Consider the following 18,361-nt stretch of genomic DNA (forward strand, 5'->3'; position numbering starts at 1 on the left):
CCCTCCCCCAAGACCCAGGGCCGGCAGTGCCAGAGGTTGAAGGGTCCGCCCGGCTCCCACCGGTAGCGCCCACCCTGCCTGAGGGGAGAGGGGCACCTGCGGTCCCCTGCCCGCCTGCCTCAGGACAAGGCCGGCAGCAGCGCCGGGACAGAAACCACAGTTCAGTGGTGGCCCTACATGCCAACAGGACAGACGAACCACCACAAAAAAGAATGATACTTTTATTTTCCACAGATTTTTAAAGATACTTTGCTACATAGTTTATGTATTTTCTATCAGACTATACAGGTTCATCTTCATGGAGCCTGATGTTGTACAATTGTAAAGTGATATGTTTGGTAGTGTATCTATAGCGTTTTAAAAAGTTTAGAGTTTTTATTTTTTTTTTCCCTATTATTTATTTTTGGAATGTACAGTATATGAGGTAAAATTAAGATTACATTAAAAACTGTCTTCAATGCAGTAATACGCACTGAGGCTAAAATGGCAAATACACTATTAAATGACTATCAAAAATAGGAGCTCATTTGAATTTTACTATGAAAAACATAGGTCACTGCAGATTAACTGTAGTAACAAATCTTACCATTTTAGACATTCAACCGTAAGAAATCTCTGGGCTGTTACACGCAACCTCATTTGCACTGCCAAACATGGCACTTTTAAGAAGGTTCTAGAAAACATCAGTTATCGCGGTATCCTGTGGGAAGGTATCAGCCTATACGTACAAATGACAAATTCGAAATAAAATGTAAACATACAGTACATTTTAAAGACAGATCGTTCTTGCCACGTGGAGGCCAAGTTCTTCGCCATTAAAAAAAAACAAACCAAAACCGAAACTCAGCAACATTATTCTACAGCACAGATCATTGGACGTATAAACAATTACAATACATGCCCATTCTAATATAAGAGAAATTCTTCAGAGATCTTCAAAGCACAAGACAGAGGTTCCTTTTTTTTATTAAGACTGACAGAAGTGTTTAATACCATTAAAAATGCTAAACTGAACACAACTAGAAGTCATTAATGATCCACTATCTTGTAACTCAAATAAATTAAAAATAGCTAATTACAACGTGTATAACAAATAACATAAGTGTGATGAGACAAGGATTTTTTTTGTGTTTTTAAAAGATAGTTTCACTACAAGCTTTGTGTCACTGGCAATCATTGACATCTAGCAAGATGTTCAATGGGATATTTGATAAAATTCAGTCTGGTCATTCAAGAACTCACAAATGCAAGCTCACAAAACATTGATGAGTTATGCAATTGCAAAGTGCTCTAATGCAACATTAACTACATGCATTCAACAATTTGGTACAGTGTCCAAAGAGACATTACATTAAACATTAGGATCTCAAGAAAAAAGCAGCTTTAAGTTTTCTGGTGCAAATTACTACACTTCGTCTTCTGATTTGGTGCCCCAAAGAAAGAAAGGAAGGAAGAAAGAAAACAAAACAAAACAAAATGGCAGTGCTTGATTCTGGTGGATATGGCAAGTAAATGTTGGGGAAACAGCAAAAATTCAATAATGAATTTTATCTCAAAAATCTATTAACTAGCCAAAATCAGAGGGCACAGACATCTGTATAAACTGCATCCGACCAAAGGTCAACTTCAGAAATGTGTTTTTTAATTTAAATAATAAGTCTACTAAGTTCTTTCACACTCTCCCTTCAATATTCATAAGGAGTAAAAGAGGCATTTTTGTAAGTAAACATCAAATCCTGGGGGCAAGATAAACCACTTGTGCCATCCCTTTGTAGTCTTTCGAAAACATCTACTTGCAGTGAAGAACTCCACATTTATCAGATAAGAAGCTTCCTTCATGCATACTCTTCCATCCAGTTCATTATTTGCTGCCTGAGAAAAGCCCCTTCTGTTTTTCAGCATAAATCCTGCTTCCCAAATAATTAAGACAAATGAGGAGGTAGAAATACAGCGCTAAATTGCTTTCACAGCATCAGATTAATATTGTATACAGCACAAGTTTGTTAGTGTAAGTTTTAAATGCGATCTACACATTCTTCCCTGTTATGGTAGCAACCCTTAAAAGTGTGGGCCAGGAAACCATTTTTTATGCTCATGTTTACTGGTCAAACCCTTTTCATGAAACACTGCTTGCCTGCCCCATAGAGAGTTTGTACTGCAAGAAGGCATATTACAGAAAAGATTGTATTTCTGTGGCTTGCATTCTAGTAACGTGTGTCAGCCTATACCTACCAGTAAGCATCATAAAGTGGCTGAAAAGGTTTGCATCAGTCCCAATGCCGGTGCTAAATGCCTGGTTTTGTAAAAGCAAGAGAACAGAATTACTTTTAGATTATGAGAAAGTAAAATGTAATGGGCAGCATTCTAAAATAAATCTTTTTTTCTTCACTTTATTACAAAGTACTGAATTATAACAGCAATCAGAATGGAAAAGATAGCAAAAAGTGCAAGGATGACAGCAGCACACACTTGGTCGCTCTGTGACCATTGTGTCCTTGTGGTTTGCACACTGTCCTTGTTGGTGCTTGCCGGTGGTTCAGTCCTCTGAGAGATGAATAGCACTGGTGTGCTGTAGGGGCCAATCAGGTCCTGATGACTGACTGTCTCTTGGCACTGTCGGATGGCACATGCGCGGAAACGATATTCGCAGTTCGGCTGCAGGCCTGTGTATCGGAACGACCAGTCCGGACCCTTATAAATCTGTCAATAAAGAAAAAAAAAAAAGATACATCAAGTAAAAATGCTCTACATACACACACGCATATATATATTTGAGTATGCGTTTTTTTATTGTGAAGATAAGTAAAAAGTATGACTCCTCACCAGTGTTTTCACCCATGCAAAGAAAAATGGACAAAAGGTTCACAAATGCAATTTAAACGCCAGATAAAGTCTCCAGTCCTTTTGGTAAAACAGCAAAAGAACAAGTGCTTTTACACCATGATGAGTTGTCCTGATTTCAATTTTGGAATAGAGTTAATTTTTCTTCCTAGTAGCTGGTATAGTGCTGTGTTTTGTATTTAATATTAAAATAATGTTGATAACACACAGATGTTTTAGTTGTTGCTAAGTAGTGCTTACTCAAGGACTTTCTAGCTTCCCATGCCCTGCCAGCGAGGAGGTGCACAAGAAGCTGGGAGGGAGCACAGCCAGGACAGCTGTCCCAAACTGGCCACAGGGATATTCCATACCATAAGACATCATGCTCAGTATGTAAACTGCGGGGAGTTGGCTGGGAAGCTGCGATTGCTGCTTGAGACTGGCAGGGTGTTGGTCAGCGGGTGGTGAGCAACTGCATTGTGCGTCACTCGGTTTGTATATTCTTTTATTATTATTTCTCCCTTTGCTGTCCTATTAAACTGTCTTTATCTCAACCCATGAGCTTTCTCACTTTTGTTCTTCTGATTTGCCTCCCCTGTGGGGAGCAGTGAGTGAGTGGCTGTGTGGTGCTTTTGCTGGCTGGGGTTAAACCACAACACGAGTACACGCCAAATAAACTGTCAGAAGCCCCTATGTTAATAGGGACCTATGTTTTAGTGACCACTTACAACATAAATACTATACCATGGGATGTAATATACATTATCCAATCACAGGATTTGAGGTAATTTAACTCTGTATCAAGCTTCTACATTCAGTCTAATCCAATCCAACATACTTTGTTGTAGTTAAGATACTGTGTGTTTAAAATATTATAATTTATCGCAGTAAACATTGTATCAGGAAAGTCGCAAGGAGACCTCTCTAATTCTTAATTTAATCAGATCCCAAGACACAGATGACTTCTTAGGCTGTTCTCCAAGGGTCTCTCAGTTGGCGGGTTAACGTGAAATCTAAATGCTGGTTTCTCAAATTACTTAATTTGCAGCTATGTAAAGGTCTTGTAAAAGCCACAGAAATCATAGATGGGTGCAATGTTGTGTTTGTAGGTGTATCAATAGGAACTGAGCTATTATGTGGGTAGCACAGTCCAATTTGATTTCTCTCTTTAAACCCCTTCACCTCCCCCTACCTGTCACCTGGATTTGCTTTATTTAACCAGTATCAGGATATAGAAGTATCATGTCATGCAGAAGTTTTCCATACAGTTATCATACTGTTAAACAGTATTTCACAAATGCAAGCTACCAACCACTCAATGAAAGAAGCAGGCAATCTCTTCTGATTCTGTTGTTTGAAGAGCTGTTGCTGTGCCTGTGGTAGCTACTCATGGACTCAGAAATCCCTCTGACAAATTCTTTTGGAATTTACAACCTGGTGACTTTTCTTTCTCTCAATAAATTGTTCCCACACTGAGACAGGGTAGGTCACTGGAAGTGCAGCTTCCTCAAAATTCTGCTGATATGCATCATGCATTTGGTAGTGAGCAAACAGGCCACAGACACACATCCTACTCCAGCTACAGCTATGCCAGCTGCCAAGGGTTACTGTCCTCAGCTGCTTGTCCCCAGTGCTTTGCCAAGAAGTTGCCTGCCCCTCAAGTTTGTTTTATACAGTTGCTTCCTAACCCCTTTAAGAGCTTGACTGATGTATATAGCTCAAACGCCGCATTACAAACTTATTTTGTCTGAAGCACATAGGGAGCAACGACATGAGCAACTCAGCTGATGGATAAGGGAGAAGGAGAGGAGAGTGAAGTTTTGGCAGGAAAATGGGAGTAAACAGCTTGGAGTGGCCTTCCAGGCAGTTTATTTTTTGTCCATGTCAAAGAAAATTGTCACCATCATGTCTAAGTATCTTAAAGGCTGTTTCCATGGTGTGTACTTCTTGACTATTGCAATTTTAATTTCTGCAAACTAGTCTTCTCATTTTATTTGAATTTACTGTGTTAAACTGTTGTGGAGAGGCAAAAGGAATTATCCACTTCAGTCTACTTTGTTATTTCCAGGCTTAAAGTGTAACCTTTATTTTCTTGTCTTAATTTGGCAATGGACATTGCTAATCAAAGCACGACTTGACCCTATGTGCAGAAGCAACACTGACCACGCCTTACTTACATACTTAATATTACATTTATGATTTTAAAGTTAAAATAAAGAATATTCACAGGGTAGGGTAACAAACACCTTGGATTATGGTTCATCTTTTACTGAAAAATTTAACAAATGGACATAACAAACATAATACTACACTAGGAGTTATGAATTATTAAAATATTAAGGCCTATAATCTACTAAAGCACAGGCAAAACTATTTAATATTGACCTATAACAAAATTATAATATATCAGAATTAATTGTTTCCTTGCTGGAAGGAAACCTGCTTGCTTGATAGTGTGAAGCAGAGTTTCCAAGCCTAATTTCATGTCAATTATCAAGCAGTTCATAGGGAACCAAAATTAGCACTACACATCCCTCTTTTAAATGCAGACTAATTTGTAGCCTGGCATTTCAAACTCCATCTCTGAATAATCAAACCCGAAATTAGAACATACTCTCAACTGCTTGACCTTTGTAGTTACAGCATGTCCTACTACTGCAATGGTTCTATGGTAAAAAACTAGTCACTGAATTATATAAAAAAAGTTTCCGTACACCTGAGTGTCTACACTGTGTAAGTATGAGGTCTTTCCTATCTGCAGTTCTCTGTACAGAGTATGACTCTGACAACATCAAAGCTTTTATAAAATTGTTTACTGCCTTCAAACAGCTCTTAGTGCAAAGAGAACCCTTTTTTTCTTTTTCTCCTAAGTCTCAATTCTGTACCATTGGGTGGATGTTTTCTTTCTGTCAGTTCTTCCCATTAGTGGACAATTTCCTCACCACTTGAGGTGTCCAATTGTATTTAGTAAACATCAGTGTAACCCAGAGAGGCTGCAGCTTACTGAAGTATTTGTATTACTTAAATCTCTTTTCTCTGTGACAATGGTTTTAGGAGATACTACCTGATATTATTTAGTAACAAAAAGTTATCATGGTGACTGGAACACAATAATCTTTAATCTAAACTAGTTATCACAAATAGTAATTGAAGAAAAATACGATACCTTAAACACAACATACCTGTTTGAACTCCGAGTCTTTTCCCACCATGACCTGAAGACAGTAGATAATTGGATCACCCTTCATGGGCTGCAGAACCTCCCACGTGATTTCACAAGTGTGATCGTTTACTCTCTCTATCCTCGGTGCTGAAGGAAGAAAACATGAAAGTGACAACTAGCTCTGCTTTCCCCATCACTTAACATTACATTCTAATGCCTTGTAAAATTCTGTATTCTATCTGCAATTTTGTCTCGGAGAAGCAAGAGATTCAGGTTCAAATATATTCTTCCTACAATGTTTTCTGGAACAACAACTAACAATTCACATAGGTCTCTATTGCTAGTTTAGTATCATGCAAGAGAAAGCAAGTAAAATTTGGTGACTGCAAGTGTGCATTATATTGCAAAAAAAAAAAAAAAAAAGCTGCTATGCTTATAATTATTTTAAGCATGCTAGGAAGAATTTTCACCTCAAATTACTGTAACAGCCTGGTCACTCTCTCCCAGTAAGCAAGCATTCTGGGTACAAACCTTATGTCAAAGAATGCATAAACCCTAAGTCTCCCATTTTTGGAGCAAAAATTTTAGGCTTTAGGCAACTACATAAAAGCAGCATGCCCTTACTATCGCTATCTGCACTTAGAAAAGGGCTTAGCATTCTAAATACCCCAAATACAACACAATACCTAAAACCCCTTGCCATTTCCCCATCCCCTAAATGAAAAAAGCAGCACTTTCACCTTTCAAGGCAGCTGGAACAGATTTAGGAGTAGTGAAAACATATTCTTGGGAAAGGGGACCTTCACCAGCTTCATTACATGCCTGAATACAAAATTTGTATGATGTTGACTCACTGAGTCTTTGTACTTTGTATGTATGACATGGTCCTCTGTATAAGGATACAAACCTGAAAAGGGAAAGATCAGCTTATTTTAAACACAGAAAAGGAATTCTGAAGTAGCTACAGTATTGTCTTGAAATCTATTCCCATAATTTCCCAGAATCAAATGAGAAGCCCAGAAGTATTTATTTCAGAGTTAAACAGTGTCCTGGCATTACTATAAAGCAATGAGCTCTTTTTCCAGGGCCAAGTTTTTATGTCTCGTGTCTTTGTAATAAAATCTCTTTTACACAAAGAGTACTACAGACTGTCTCTTGGCAAAAATTATTCTAAGCATTTTCAGAAACCCTTCTGCACTTGAAACAATGGGAAAGGATAGAAGTTCTTTCTCTTAGTGAGCTGCATACACTGCTTTTCGTTTTGGCCATCTACTCCCCCAACATCTTTAGCTTTTCAAAATTAGGTAATTAGATTTTAACTTTTTGCTCCTTTGCAATTATCCCTTACTACACCTAAGAAAGGGTCATGGATCCAAGTGCTCTTGTACATCACTGTCAGAGATGGGTGACTGATGAAGCTCACTCAGATCTGCATGAGGCCAGAGTCACACTTGTAGCGCACACCAAGTCCCATTCTGAGAGCTTTGTAGACTGGCCGCTCTCCCTCATATTACAAATCTTACATGCACTGATCTTGGCTGCTCTCATTTAATTTTCAGTTTTGGTATCCCCAGGACACAGCACAAGTCTATCTCTTTCTGCAGGGGTTATCATCTACTTTGATTTTTTCTTTTCTTTTAAATTTAAAACAGATGGTACCTGCACATGACCAAATCTGGCAATTAATTTCTTTCCAGTTAAGAGTCTTAATTCCTTTTCCTCCTTACAGCAGAGCAATTTCACCCAGCAGATCTATTTTGTCTCACTTCCAAGCTAAAGCTACTCTGAGATTCAAACATGGTACACAGTGTAGCCATACTGTTCATTTTACCATTTAAGCAAGGGTACTTGCTGAACCATCTCAGCTTACATTCCAATTTTATCATGAGAGAAGGGATCCCTTAAAATAACATTTGTACTGTATTAATTTATTTTCCACTAAAAATAATTGCATATGAAGACAAAGAATTCATCCCTTCCCATATCAAGCATATAAAATCCTCACGACTGATTAGACTTGATACTTTGACAAAAATACTTATACAGACATGAGAGAGAAAAAGTGTGCTGGTACAAAACATTTCATTAAACTCTTCATATTGAACTGTAAATAAAAAACTATAAAGCTTTTAATCTTGTCTTTGCAGCATGGAACCCTAAAGACCTTCTTGCCTTGACAGATGAGATGACCTCCTATGTCTGTTGTAGATTCAGCAAAGTACACGGAATTTTTGCCCTTTGCTGCCACCTCCCAAGCGTCAGACCACAGTGATATGGGGCAGGTTAAAGTGATGCCAAAACCAACCTTCCATTCTTATCCTCCATTTGAAGGTGGTACTGAATGGAGTCAGTTAATGCTTTTGCAGTTCCCTCTCCCCACTTCAGCTTGAGAGTCTGAGAACTGTATGCAGCACATTCCAGGCGAGGTGGATCCGGAGGGAGAGGCTTTGTTTTCAGTTTTATGGTGTGGCTGAAAGGACCTGCTCCGAGACTGTTTAGGGCTTGAATTCGTACTCTAGTGTTTGAAAAAAAGAGCAAATAAATTAATTTGAAATTAGATTCTAAAAAATAACCCGTAATTTCAACCATTCACATTCAAGAGAGAATAATGGTACCAAATAGGTGGTACTTTCTGCAATGAAGACTTATCAATATTATATCTTGATAGACTGTCATGAATAAGCAGGAGTGTCACTTTCCTTGCCACATTTTAAGAAGCTGGATTGATTGAAAATAAAAATACATTAGCATATTTGCATCATTCACATTAGGGAAAAGATGCAAAAGCTCTATCAGCTACTTCAAGAGCAGTCCATCTTCCTGACCCTGCAGGCCTTGTAGCAAAATTTTTGATAGCCACAGTGGAGCGATAAGGGAAGGGAAAAGAACCCCATTCCCCCAAAAGAGGGATCTTTGGCTATTATATCAGCTGAGTTCAAGGATGAATACAGGGAAGCTTTACGGGCTTTTTGGAACAGATACAACTGATGTGAAAATAAAGTGATGGTGCCCAGCTACCTCTCTTGCTGTTTCATGGGTAACACATCTCTAGGTACCTGCAAACACAAGCCATCTTGGGCCTGCTTGGCAAGGGAGAGTGGGAAACCAGCAAAGGACACATGGCTGTGGGGTTTGTAAACTTGAAATTCAGGGATAATTTTTTTTTTTTTTTGATACTACATGGAAAACAATGCTGGCATTAGGTTTACAAGTAAGAATTAAAAGAATTAGCCAAGAAATTTATTTCTAAAAAGGAAAAAACAGAAAACAGAAATCTGAGGCTCTTTACACACCTCACAGGTAGCCACAGAGAGCAAAGTGTGTCTAATCTAATTTTGCAGACTAACATTTACTTGTCTAAAATAGTATCTAGGTAACTGAAAAACGTAATCACAATAATTAAATTCTGAAACAATCAACCACACAATTTCAAAATATTGAAAGACAAATGTGTGTGCAGGCTTATGAATAAGTATTTCTCCTTCACTACAGTAATATTTAACATTATGCTAATTTATTATAGCACAGAACTAAGGTTAATATACACAATTTTTTTATTTGCAGAAGGAGTTGACAGCGTATTCTATAAAAGCACTTTTGTGGGTAGAAGTACAGAAGTATCTCTGCAATAGAAGCTTCTCTTTTTTTCAGTTTGTTGACACAGAGGGAAACAGCTCTTCAAACTGCCAGCATTATTACGAAATACTTATAAGGCACAGACATTGTAATCTTGCATACAGCATTAAAAAAGTAAAAACAAATTTTTAAGAATTCAGAAAACTGCATAGCCAGATGCTATCCTAAGTGTACTGAAATCAGTGTGGGCTTAAATTCTGACTTTAGGGGGACTGACATTCCTCTTTAACACTGAGGATATGTTTTGTAACAGGACTGTAGAGTGCCTCCAGGCAGAATTACTGATTTTTACATTTCTGTTTTTCATTAACCCTTAAGCCAAATTTAAGGGATGATTTTAGTAACTAAGATTCTTCTAAAGAGATTTAAAATTGATCGACAGATTTTCAAACCGATATTCTTCATGCTGACTGCCACCCAAACACTTGCTATTTCTGCAGAAAAGGCATTGCAAGTTGTGATGAGCTGTCATTAGATTAGACAAACCAGTCAATAAAGACTGGACATAGTCCTTCCTTTGATGTATTTTATCTTCTCCAACAGATTAGAGGCCATCTATCTATGAAGCAACCAGTCCAGTACACAGTTATGAATCTGAAACTGTAACCTGAATTCAGTTAAGCTGACACATTACACAGTCCCATTCAACATTCAACAGATCTGCAGCAATAAACATACTAAAATAAATTGTTCTTGAAAGAAAATAAGATTATCATTACAAAGCTTCCTTTTCCTCCGTAGCTATGTACTAATACTTCTCCGAGAGTCATGCAGAGAACAAAGAAATATAAGGAAACAAACAAATAAAGAATCTGCTCCTGTGGAAGAAACAGGAGGCTGTCAAGTAACTGTGCATGGCAATACCTGTAGGTAGTATCTGGCTGTAGGCCATCTATAAAATAGCTGAGAACCTTCCCAACAGTTATCGGCTGCTTGTCTCCAAAGTCTATGCTGTAGCCAAGGATTTCAGATCCATGGTCACAAGGTTTTTCCCAGCTTATAGCAAGGCATGTGGAAGGAGAATAGTGTGGACTTTCAACTTCATCTTCACTTAGTCCCCGAAGACAAGTCACAACTGCAGGTACAGAGGCTGGAGTCATACATGCCACTACTTCACTGAAAGGGCCTGCACCTGCAACATTCACTGCCTGCAAAAGCAAAGCAGACCATGTTTTTACTGCAGGGTCAATTCCCGCTTCCAGATTTCACTAACAATAGTTTTAACGTCTTTACCTGAACTCTGCAATAGTATATAGTGGCAGGCAAAAGCCCTTTCATTTCACAGTTGAGCCCAGGCCCACAATAGGAGATCTGCATGCATCCTTCCACACCACCCCACTCCAGTCGATACTCTGTGACATCAGCTCCATTACTCACTGGAACCTTTAAAATGAATACAAATAGAAGTTAAATTCACTAACAGAAAAAAATTCAGCCAAACTCACCACATCTATATTGTTATTTTCACAGGAACATTATCCTCCCATTTCTTTGCTGATTTTTAGTTTAGTACACTACAAATAAATCAGAATGCACTACTGCTCTTGGGTCACCTATACTTTAAAAACATTATTTACTGCTGCAGAGATTACTCCATACAAAGTAATTGTGATTTCAGTTGCTTAAATACAGAGACCATTTAGCCTTTTTTTCCTGTACTGTTCTGTAACTCAGATACTTCACTCTCAAGCCACTGAAAAGCTGTGTTTAAACAGTATTCCCAGATAGAATCTTCCTTTTACAAGCTTAATTTTTATCTATTGCATTTTTTTAATCAGATATCAAAATACGGGTTTGTAGGAAGTCTGTGAAGCTTTTGCTACATTATTAGTGATGTAATTATATACAATTAAATCAGCTTATAAAAACAGCAAATGCATAATAATCTATTGTATTATGTGGATACATCTGCTCTGAGGAAAGATAACTACATTAAAGAAAAATTTTAAGAGCAGCCTGCATCACTCAGAAACGCAGTGCAGCAGTTGTGGCAAAACTCTTCAGCAAAAGAAGAAAGTAAGATCTCAAGTACTTGCAGGCTGCCAACTTACAGCTGTCAGACGAATTACTTTAAGGTTTTACCCACCAAGTACTGAATAATCAGGCAAGTATGTTTAAAAATGTGATTAAAATACACTTAATATTTTAAAGTTTAACTTAAAAAATGTAGAAGACAATCATGTTATGAGAGGTGTAATGCGGCATTCTTACCTCCCACGACACCTGAGCACATGCAGCCGACCTGCATGCCACTTGAGGGGGCTTGCACTGATCTGGTGGTCCAGGTGCTGTAGTTATTTCACATTTTTCCGAATAAGGTCCAAACTATTTAAAAAGAAAGTTGATACAACTAATTTGTAAAAATAAAATTACTACTTTTTAAGTAACAGTTGACCATAGTAGGGACATATAATGGCAGCCTGAAACTTTGTATTACTTGCTTCTAAAACAAATCTTCGCGGACTGTGGATTCAGGATTTATTTCAGTATCTCACTATTCTCCAGAATATCTGCAAGGCTCTTCTTCTCTACAGCAAATGCAATCAGAATAAATTTTACACTTCAAACTCTCTGGCAAAACAGGGAAGTGCTATCCAAAACCTTGAAGTGACATGATGGCTGCACTGTAACAGAACACAATTTGTAACTGCCTGTTTCTATCTATCTAAAAGAAAGGATTAAGAAAATGCTTCAGCTATAAACCACTCTTTGCAGGAGGCAAATAAAAAGTTAGGTCAGTGCTTTAAAGCCTTGAGCTGCAGACCACTCCACAAACAGTGCCAACTGGTCATGATAGTTTTTATGAAGAGAACGTTATCGAACAAATGCAAGCAGCCCTCTCTGTCTTTAAATCAAGACTTTAGATACATAACCAAATTAAGCTTGTTCTACAGTGACAATTGCTTTAAACACATTTAATACACCAGAGAAAATATTCTTATATCTGATAAAACATGTATTCAGAAGTTAAACTACATATAAAAAAGAGCCAGGAAATGCTTATTATTATGTTTTAGAACATCAGCAGCTGTAAAAATAGAAGTCAATCAATTTACAAAGCTGTATAAAGAAAATAATTTATTACCTTACTTCACATGAGAATATTAAAGTTGCAACAAAGCTTTGATAAAATACTTAGCATTGGGAAATAGTTAGGAAATGCCATTATTCAGAAATAAGACATACATAGCTTTTTTCTCTTCCCTTCATCTAAAAAGCACTTTATGATGTTTAACTGTCTGTTCCCACACAACAATAAGCAATGTGCATCAAATGACTCCACATTAGGAAATCCTCATTTTAAAATTAATGTTAAATGCTTCTTTTAGAAGAGAAGATCCTTAACAGTGACTGCGGTCTCTGGAACTAATTTCATTTCAGACTGCCTCCTTACCCCAGCCTTGTTAGCTGCTCGCAGTCTGAAGTTGTATGTCCTCCCTGGAAGAAGGCTGCCTACTGTGCATTCAACATCAGAGCCTTGGTAAACCTCTCTGTGCTCATCGGTTTCTGTCTGAAACATTTCCAGACCGTAACAGGTAATGGGTGAGCCACCATCTACCTGAGGTGGTCCTAAAAATAAGAAAGACAAGCTTATTTAATTTTAACACATAACACATTTGGATTCCTTACACTTACTAATAGTTGTAATAGAATTACCCCAGCGCAGCTGAACTTCTCTTGCTCTGGGTCTCCCCTGTAGCCTTGGAGGCTGGCATGGACCAGGAACCACTGCTGGTGTCTGCACCAGTAAAGAATCAGATGCCTACAAAAGAAAGATAGATTAATGAAGTAATCTAGGCCAAAACAAGCCCTATCAACTATGCCACAAGTAAAGGCAAATACTTGAATCAGATCCACTGCTGGTGTCTGCACCAATAAAGAATCAGATGCCTACAAAAGAAAGATAGATTAATGAAGTAATCTAGGCCAAAACAAGCCCTATCAACTATGCCACAAGTAAAGGCAAATACTTGAATCAGAAACAGGATCTTCCATTTTTTGAACTACATCTTCAAATACATGAAGATGCTTAAGTGATCTGGTATGTATTTCTTATAATACCTATATAAAACATGCTACAGTAATCACACAATATGCAAAACTAACTTTTGCTTTTGTGTTTTGGTACACATGCAAGGGGTAGAATTAAGGTTAAGTATCAGTACAAACCTAGTATAGATGCTTGAAATGCAGTTTCATGATTTTTAAAACCTTACTCTAAGGGTTGTGTATTTCCTGTGCAAGATCCTCTCAGAAAGCAAAACTGGGCAGAAATGTCAATCAGAAGAGATTAAAAAACACTGAGAATTCAACTTTTTCATTGCTTAGTAATACTTAATGTGCAACAAACTTCCACCTCTGATTTGAAGTGTGTGCAAAAATACATAGCATAACAACAAGCAGCAGATGGCATTGACTATTCTGGACACATACAGAAATGAGTAGGAGACAATGTATGGTTATTAAGTTCAGTGCGATATGGAACAAATGGGAAGTTGGCAATCCTTTTAGTTTACAAGAGAGAAGCATCTTAGAGTCTCATTTCACAACTGCTTTCTACATGTTCCAGAAAGAGCAGATTGGAAACTGTTGCTTTTCAGTTCCTTTGACATGTGCTGTTACCCTGAACAACAGATGCTACTTAAAAAGCAAAATGTTTCTCAGGAGGCATATGTCCATGACAAGCTACAGAAAGTTTTATTACATCTTTCCTTAGTATTCTTCTGTTGATTTCTGACACCTTCAGAAAATATCAGGACTTTCTGAAAGTTATCTTCTCTTTGGTACTCAATGTTTATTCTAAACTAACAGAGTTGGGTTGTGGGGAAGGAGGCTGTCAGAGCAAAAGTCTCCAAAGACATACATACCACTGGGAAGTATACTGCCTTCCCCTTTCCCCCCTACAAGAGTAAGCTGAGCTATGGCACGAAGGAAGATATTGCAACTGAGCCAGCACTGAAGGAATCCAGATTTGTTCTTGAGACAGAGTGGCTGTGGGTAAGGCTATCTTTGCAGGAGACTTCTATGTAGAGGAAGAACACATGAATTTCATATAGTAAGGGGGGCTGGGGAAAAAACCAAACACCAAGAACGCAAGGCTTAGAGATTTTCAGATCAGCCTGACAGTTAAGCCCTGCTTAAAGTCTGTAGAGAGCCTGGGCTGGCTTTGTTACACTTGCTGCTGGGAAGAAGGGAGAAGAAAACAGCATGGTGTGTTGGCACTGGAGGCTGAACTACACCACAGAAGAGACAGTGCAACTGTGTGTGTAGGTAATATCTATATATGGGGGAGCATAGTACAGCACACCAAATTGTCTGGGCATACTACTAGTGGCTGAGAAAGCATGGGAAGAGACTACGGAGCACAGCCCTGTAAAGCCTGAGGAAACACTGCTTCCTCCCCTGCCTGCTGGGCTGGCTTGGCTGCTCAGACAGGGTATTCCACTGATTCCATGGAAAACATTAAATTTACACTGCTGTCTTGGGTTAGGCCTAAAGAAATGACATTCTATCAACATATCACACAGGAAAAGACTTAATACCTGTTTCTGTAAATAAGAAAAATTGCTTTAAACAAAATACAGTATCGGCAAAGAATATTCACATTTGTTTCTTTAAGAAATGGGCAGCAACTTGAAACATTGTGCATCAATACTGGAAACTTGAGGTACTAATTACAGCTATTCTGTTAGGCACTTCTGTACAATATTTGCTTATTAACTACTGGACCAGATTTTCTTAAAGAGAGAGAAATGTTATTTAATAAAAATATTAGCTCATATTACCGTGCTTTGTCCACCTTCCCCAACACAATATACACGTAAGCGATAGGAACAGCCAGGATTTAGCCGGTCACACACATGTTCCCTAGCAGCTCCACTATATATTGTGTCCCATTTGTTTCCTGAAAGGTTAAGAATAAGTGCACAATGAACCAAGATGTAATTTGCCACACTTTAGTACCAGTCACAGCAGATATCCTAGCTTTACTAAATAAGTGTGTGAATAATGTTTATAAAAAAAAAATAAGGCTTGCTTTGAAAAGATCTAATAATTCCATAAAGAGAGTTTCCTAGGTAAATTTCTGTAGATCTGTTCAAGTGAAATATCTTCCTTATTTGGTATTCATATTAACTAGGAGAGAATTTACTTTTAATGAAGTAGTTATTACTGGGCCATCAAGCACATTCAAACATTATAACCAAATAAATAGGAAAGATACAAAAGCAAAAATTTCCATGGAAAAAGCTTTTAATTACAACATTCATTTTACAGACTGTAACTACAGTTTACAGTTGATAAAGCTTGTTCCTGTATTCATGAATGGCCCAGGACCATCTGAAATACTGATTTCATTCTTTGCTGTTCAGCCAGATTCTAAAATAAGAAACTCTTTAGCATTCTCTCTCTTTTTTTAAGAGATTAAGCAGGGAACTTGTTGACTTTTAGTTAAATCTCCAACAACTCAATACATCACAGAATTCAGAGAACTGGGAATGAAACGTAATGCAAAGCTTGAGTAAATAATTCCAAAACTGACTTAATGTGGACACATGACAGAGTAAGGAAAGTGACAGACTAAGTATCAAAAGAGCCACAGCTGAGGCTCCTGAAAAGGCTGCCATTATGATTTGTAGACAGTGAGCTGTCTTCATATGACATAGCACTGGAGAAGTATAAACTTGCATTCTCAATGTGACTATGTTTGTGAATTTAAGATACTTAAGAGGTCTAGATTTTTAAATAACTTAGTTGGATAGCTTTATGCTCAGTTTAGAAATATTGTTGATTTCCCTTGTGTATGAATGAAAAGCAAACAGCAGAAATAGTTATCCCAACTGCATCGCTATTCTACTTTAATAATGATAAATGGAGCACTATTTATTCCTTCATCTGCCACACTTCCAACAAAGCTATGTGGCCCTGTCTTCTTGCCCTAAAATGTCTGAAGTGTGTAATTTCATTTCCAAACCCGAATACACCTAAGCAATAGGTTAAATCACAGACCATCTGTTTTGACATTCAAGTTTTATGGCATCTTCTTTCTAAGCCAGAGAAAAAGAACCTCTTGTATACAAGTATTAACATCTCTATTTTTTTACTGGCAATCCTTTGCAATAACTTTCCCTATCATAATACTCACTTTACTCTTCCCACAGGCACACACAAACACAAAAGAACACAGCTGAATGACAACATACACTCCTGATACTTACCATTTAAGCCTTCAGACATTTCCACAACATACGTATTTATTGCTGCTCCTCCATTGTCTTTTGGCAGATCTATAAAAACCAGCAATATTTCAACTAAGTGAGGTAAATTAAGCATTTTTGCAGCTTTTCAGGATAATTTACAAAAGGAAAAATCAACAGTCAACTGGAGATGGGTGCATACTTAGAGAGCCACAGCATCCTAATTCAGGACAGCAGTAAAGCATTCAAATCCTCCACTATGCGAAGCTGTCAAATCACAACCCTACTGTAGTCTACAGATGAAGAGTAACAAATGAATTGGGCACCTGAGAGATGCCACAGCAAACATTTCAGTTAATCTGAAGTGCCATGGAAGACTGCCTGGTTACGGTTTCAGGGACATAGATCCTAATGGTCCTGTAATTTGGACTGCAGATAGGAAAACACAATACTGATTTGCAAATAAGAATATTTTAAAATTATTTAAGGACAGCATTTCAAAAATCTAAATATTTCAGGAGATAATAGAAGTCAGGAGTTCTACACTGAAAAGTTAATCTCCTAAATTTTTAATACATCACTAGAAATTGAGTGCACTATCCTCCCTGGTACAATATTCATGTACAAGATACAAACGTACAGACCTCTCTTTGACATATAATCCTACTACTCTCTCAAAGCTGACTTAGAGAACAGCAGAATTAAAATAATGTGTAAAACCAACATTTTTGGACAAATATAAGGACAGCATGATACTTCAATACAGAAGGGTACTGATGCCACAACATTACATTATGTATGTGCTGGATGGAATGGTGTTGGCCCTTACCCAGGGAATACATATCATATCACACGTGATAAATAAATTAGACTTATTATATGTCACATAGCACCTTTTTGATTGGAAGGTAACAAATTACTCCAAATGAAAAACAGAATTATCACATTAATTATCACTCATTGAAAAAAAAAAAGCAATACTGTTCAAAACAATGACTTAAAAGTTTTAAATATAAATAGATACTTTAGATAGTTTTGATTTACAAATCAGGCATTTCTAATAACTTCATACATTATATATGATCCATAAAAGATACAGTATCAGGCCCTGATGTAGCAAAGCGCTCTGGAAAGATGCAAGACTGGACTTGCTGAGTACTACTTATACTCTACAAGCAGTGTTCTTATTAGTGACACAAAAGTTAAACACACTATTAAATAGAAATAGGTAATAAGTTTAATTACCTGTGACAATAAATAAACTCTTTAACTGTTTTGTTTTCTGATAAAGTACTGCATCACACCTTATCCTATTTCACAACCTAAGGGTAAACAGACCTAAAACTAAGTTAAAGTTTCTCAAGGTCCTCAGCAAGTAAAAACACTTATTTAGCAAAACCAAACACTTTGAAGAGACAGGCTGAACTCGGATCTTCTCTTTTGATAAAAACCTAGAACTTTGTGGCATCTACTTCCTGTGCCAGAGAAACATAACTTCTTAGGATACAAGTCAACACTACTGTTTTTTTAATTATTGTAGTCCCCT

The 18,361-nt window shown here is 37.5% G+C and overlaps 1 protein-coding gene across 1 annotated transcript; it reads right to left on the bottom strand.

The window, feature by feature from the left end:
- Positions 1 to 2,379: 2,379 nt before the first annotated feature.
- Positions 2,380 to 16,951, bottom strand: FNDC3A (fibronectin type III domain containing 3A). The gene is made up of 11 exons (XM_010077603.1): positions 16,837 to 16,951; positions 15,406 to 15,524; positions 13,277 to 13,382; positions 13,014 to 13,189; positions 11,831 to 11,944; positions 10,853 to 11,002; positions 10,484 to 10,767; positions 8,289 to 8,498; positions 6,724 to 6,890; positions 6,003 to 6,130; positions 2,380 to 2,700 (listed from the first exon to the last, which is right to left on the bottom strand). The coding sequence occupies exons 1-11, from the start codon at positions 16,949 to 16,951 to the stop codon at positions 2,386 to 2,388; spliced, it is 1,884 nt and encodes a 627-aa protein (XP_010075905.1). The 3' UTR covers positions 2,380 to 2,385.
- Positions 16,952 to 18,361: the final 1,410 nt, after the last annotated feature.

The sequence above is a fragment of the Pterocles gutturalis genome, unplaced genomic scaffold, assembly GCF_000699245.1.
Source record: "Pterocles gutturalis isolate BGI_N339 unplaced genomic scaffold, ASM69924v1 scaffold4203, whole genome shotgun sequence".
NCBI classification, from domain to species: domain Eukaryota; kingdom Metazoa; phylum Chordata; class Aves; order Pterocliformes; family Pteroclidae; genus Pterocles; species Pterocles gutturalis.

What these genes read in the sequence shown, in the direction of transcription:
- FNDC3A (XM_010077603.1), bottom strand. Translation starts at nt 16,951, where the DNA reads ATGCTTAATTTACCTCACTTAGTTGAAATATTGCTGGTTTTTATAGAT. An exon ending in AGAAGTTCAGCTGCGCTGGG is followed by an intron (nt 13,190 to 13,276) that starts GTAATTCTATTA and finishes TCTTATTTTTAG; the next exon opens with GACCACCTCAGGTAGATGGT. An exon ending in GTGCTCAGGTGTCGTGGGAG is followed by an intron (nt 11,003 to 11,830) that starts GTAAGAATGCCG and finishes TTCATTTTAAAG; the next exon opens with GTTCCAGTGAGTAATGGAGC.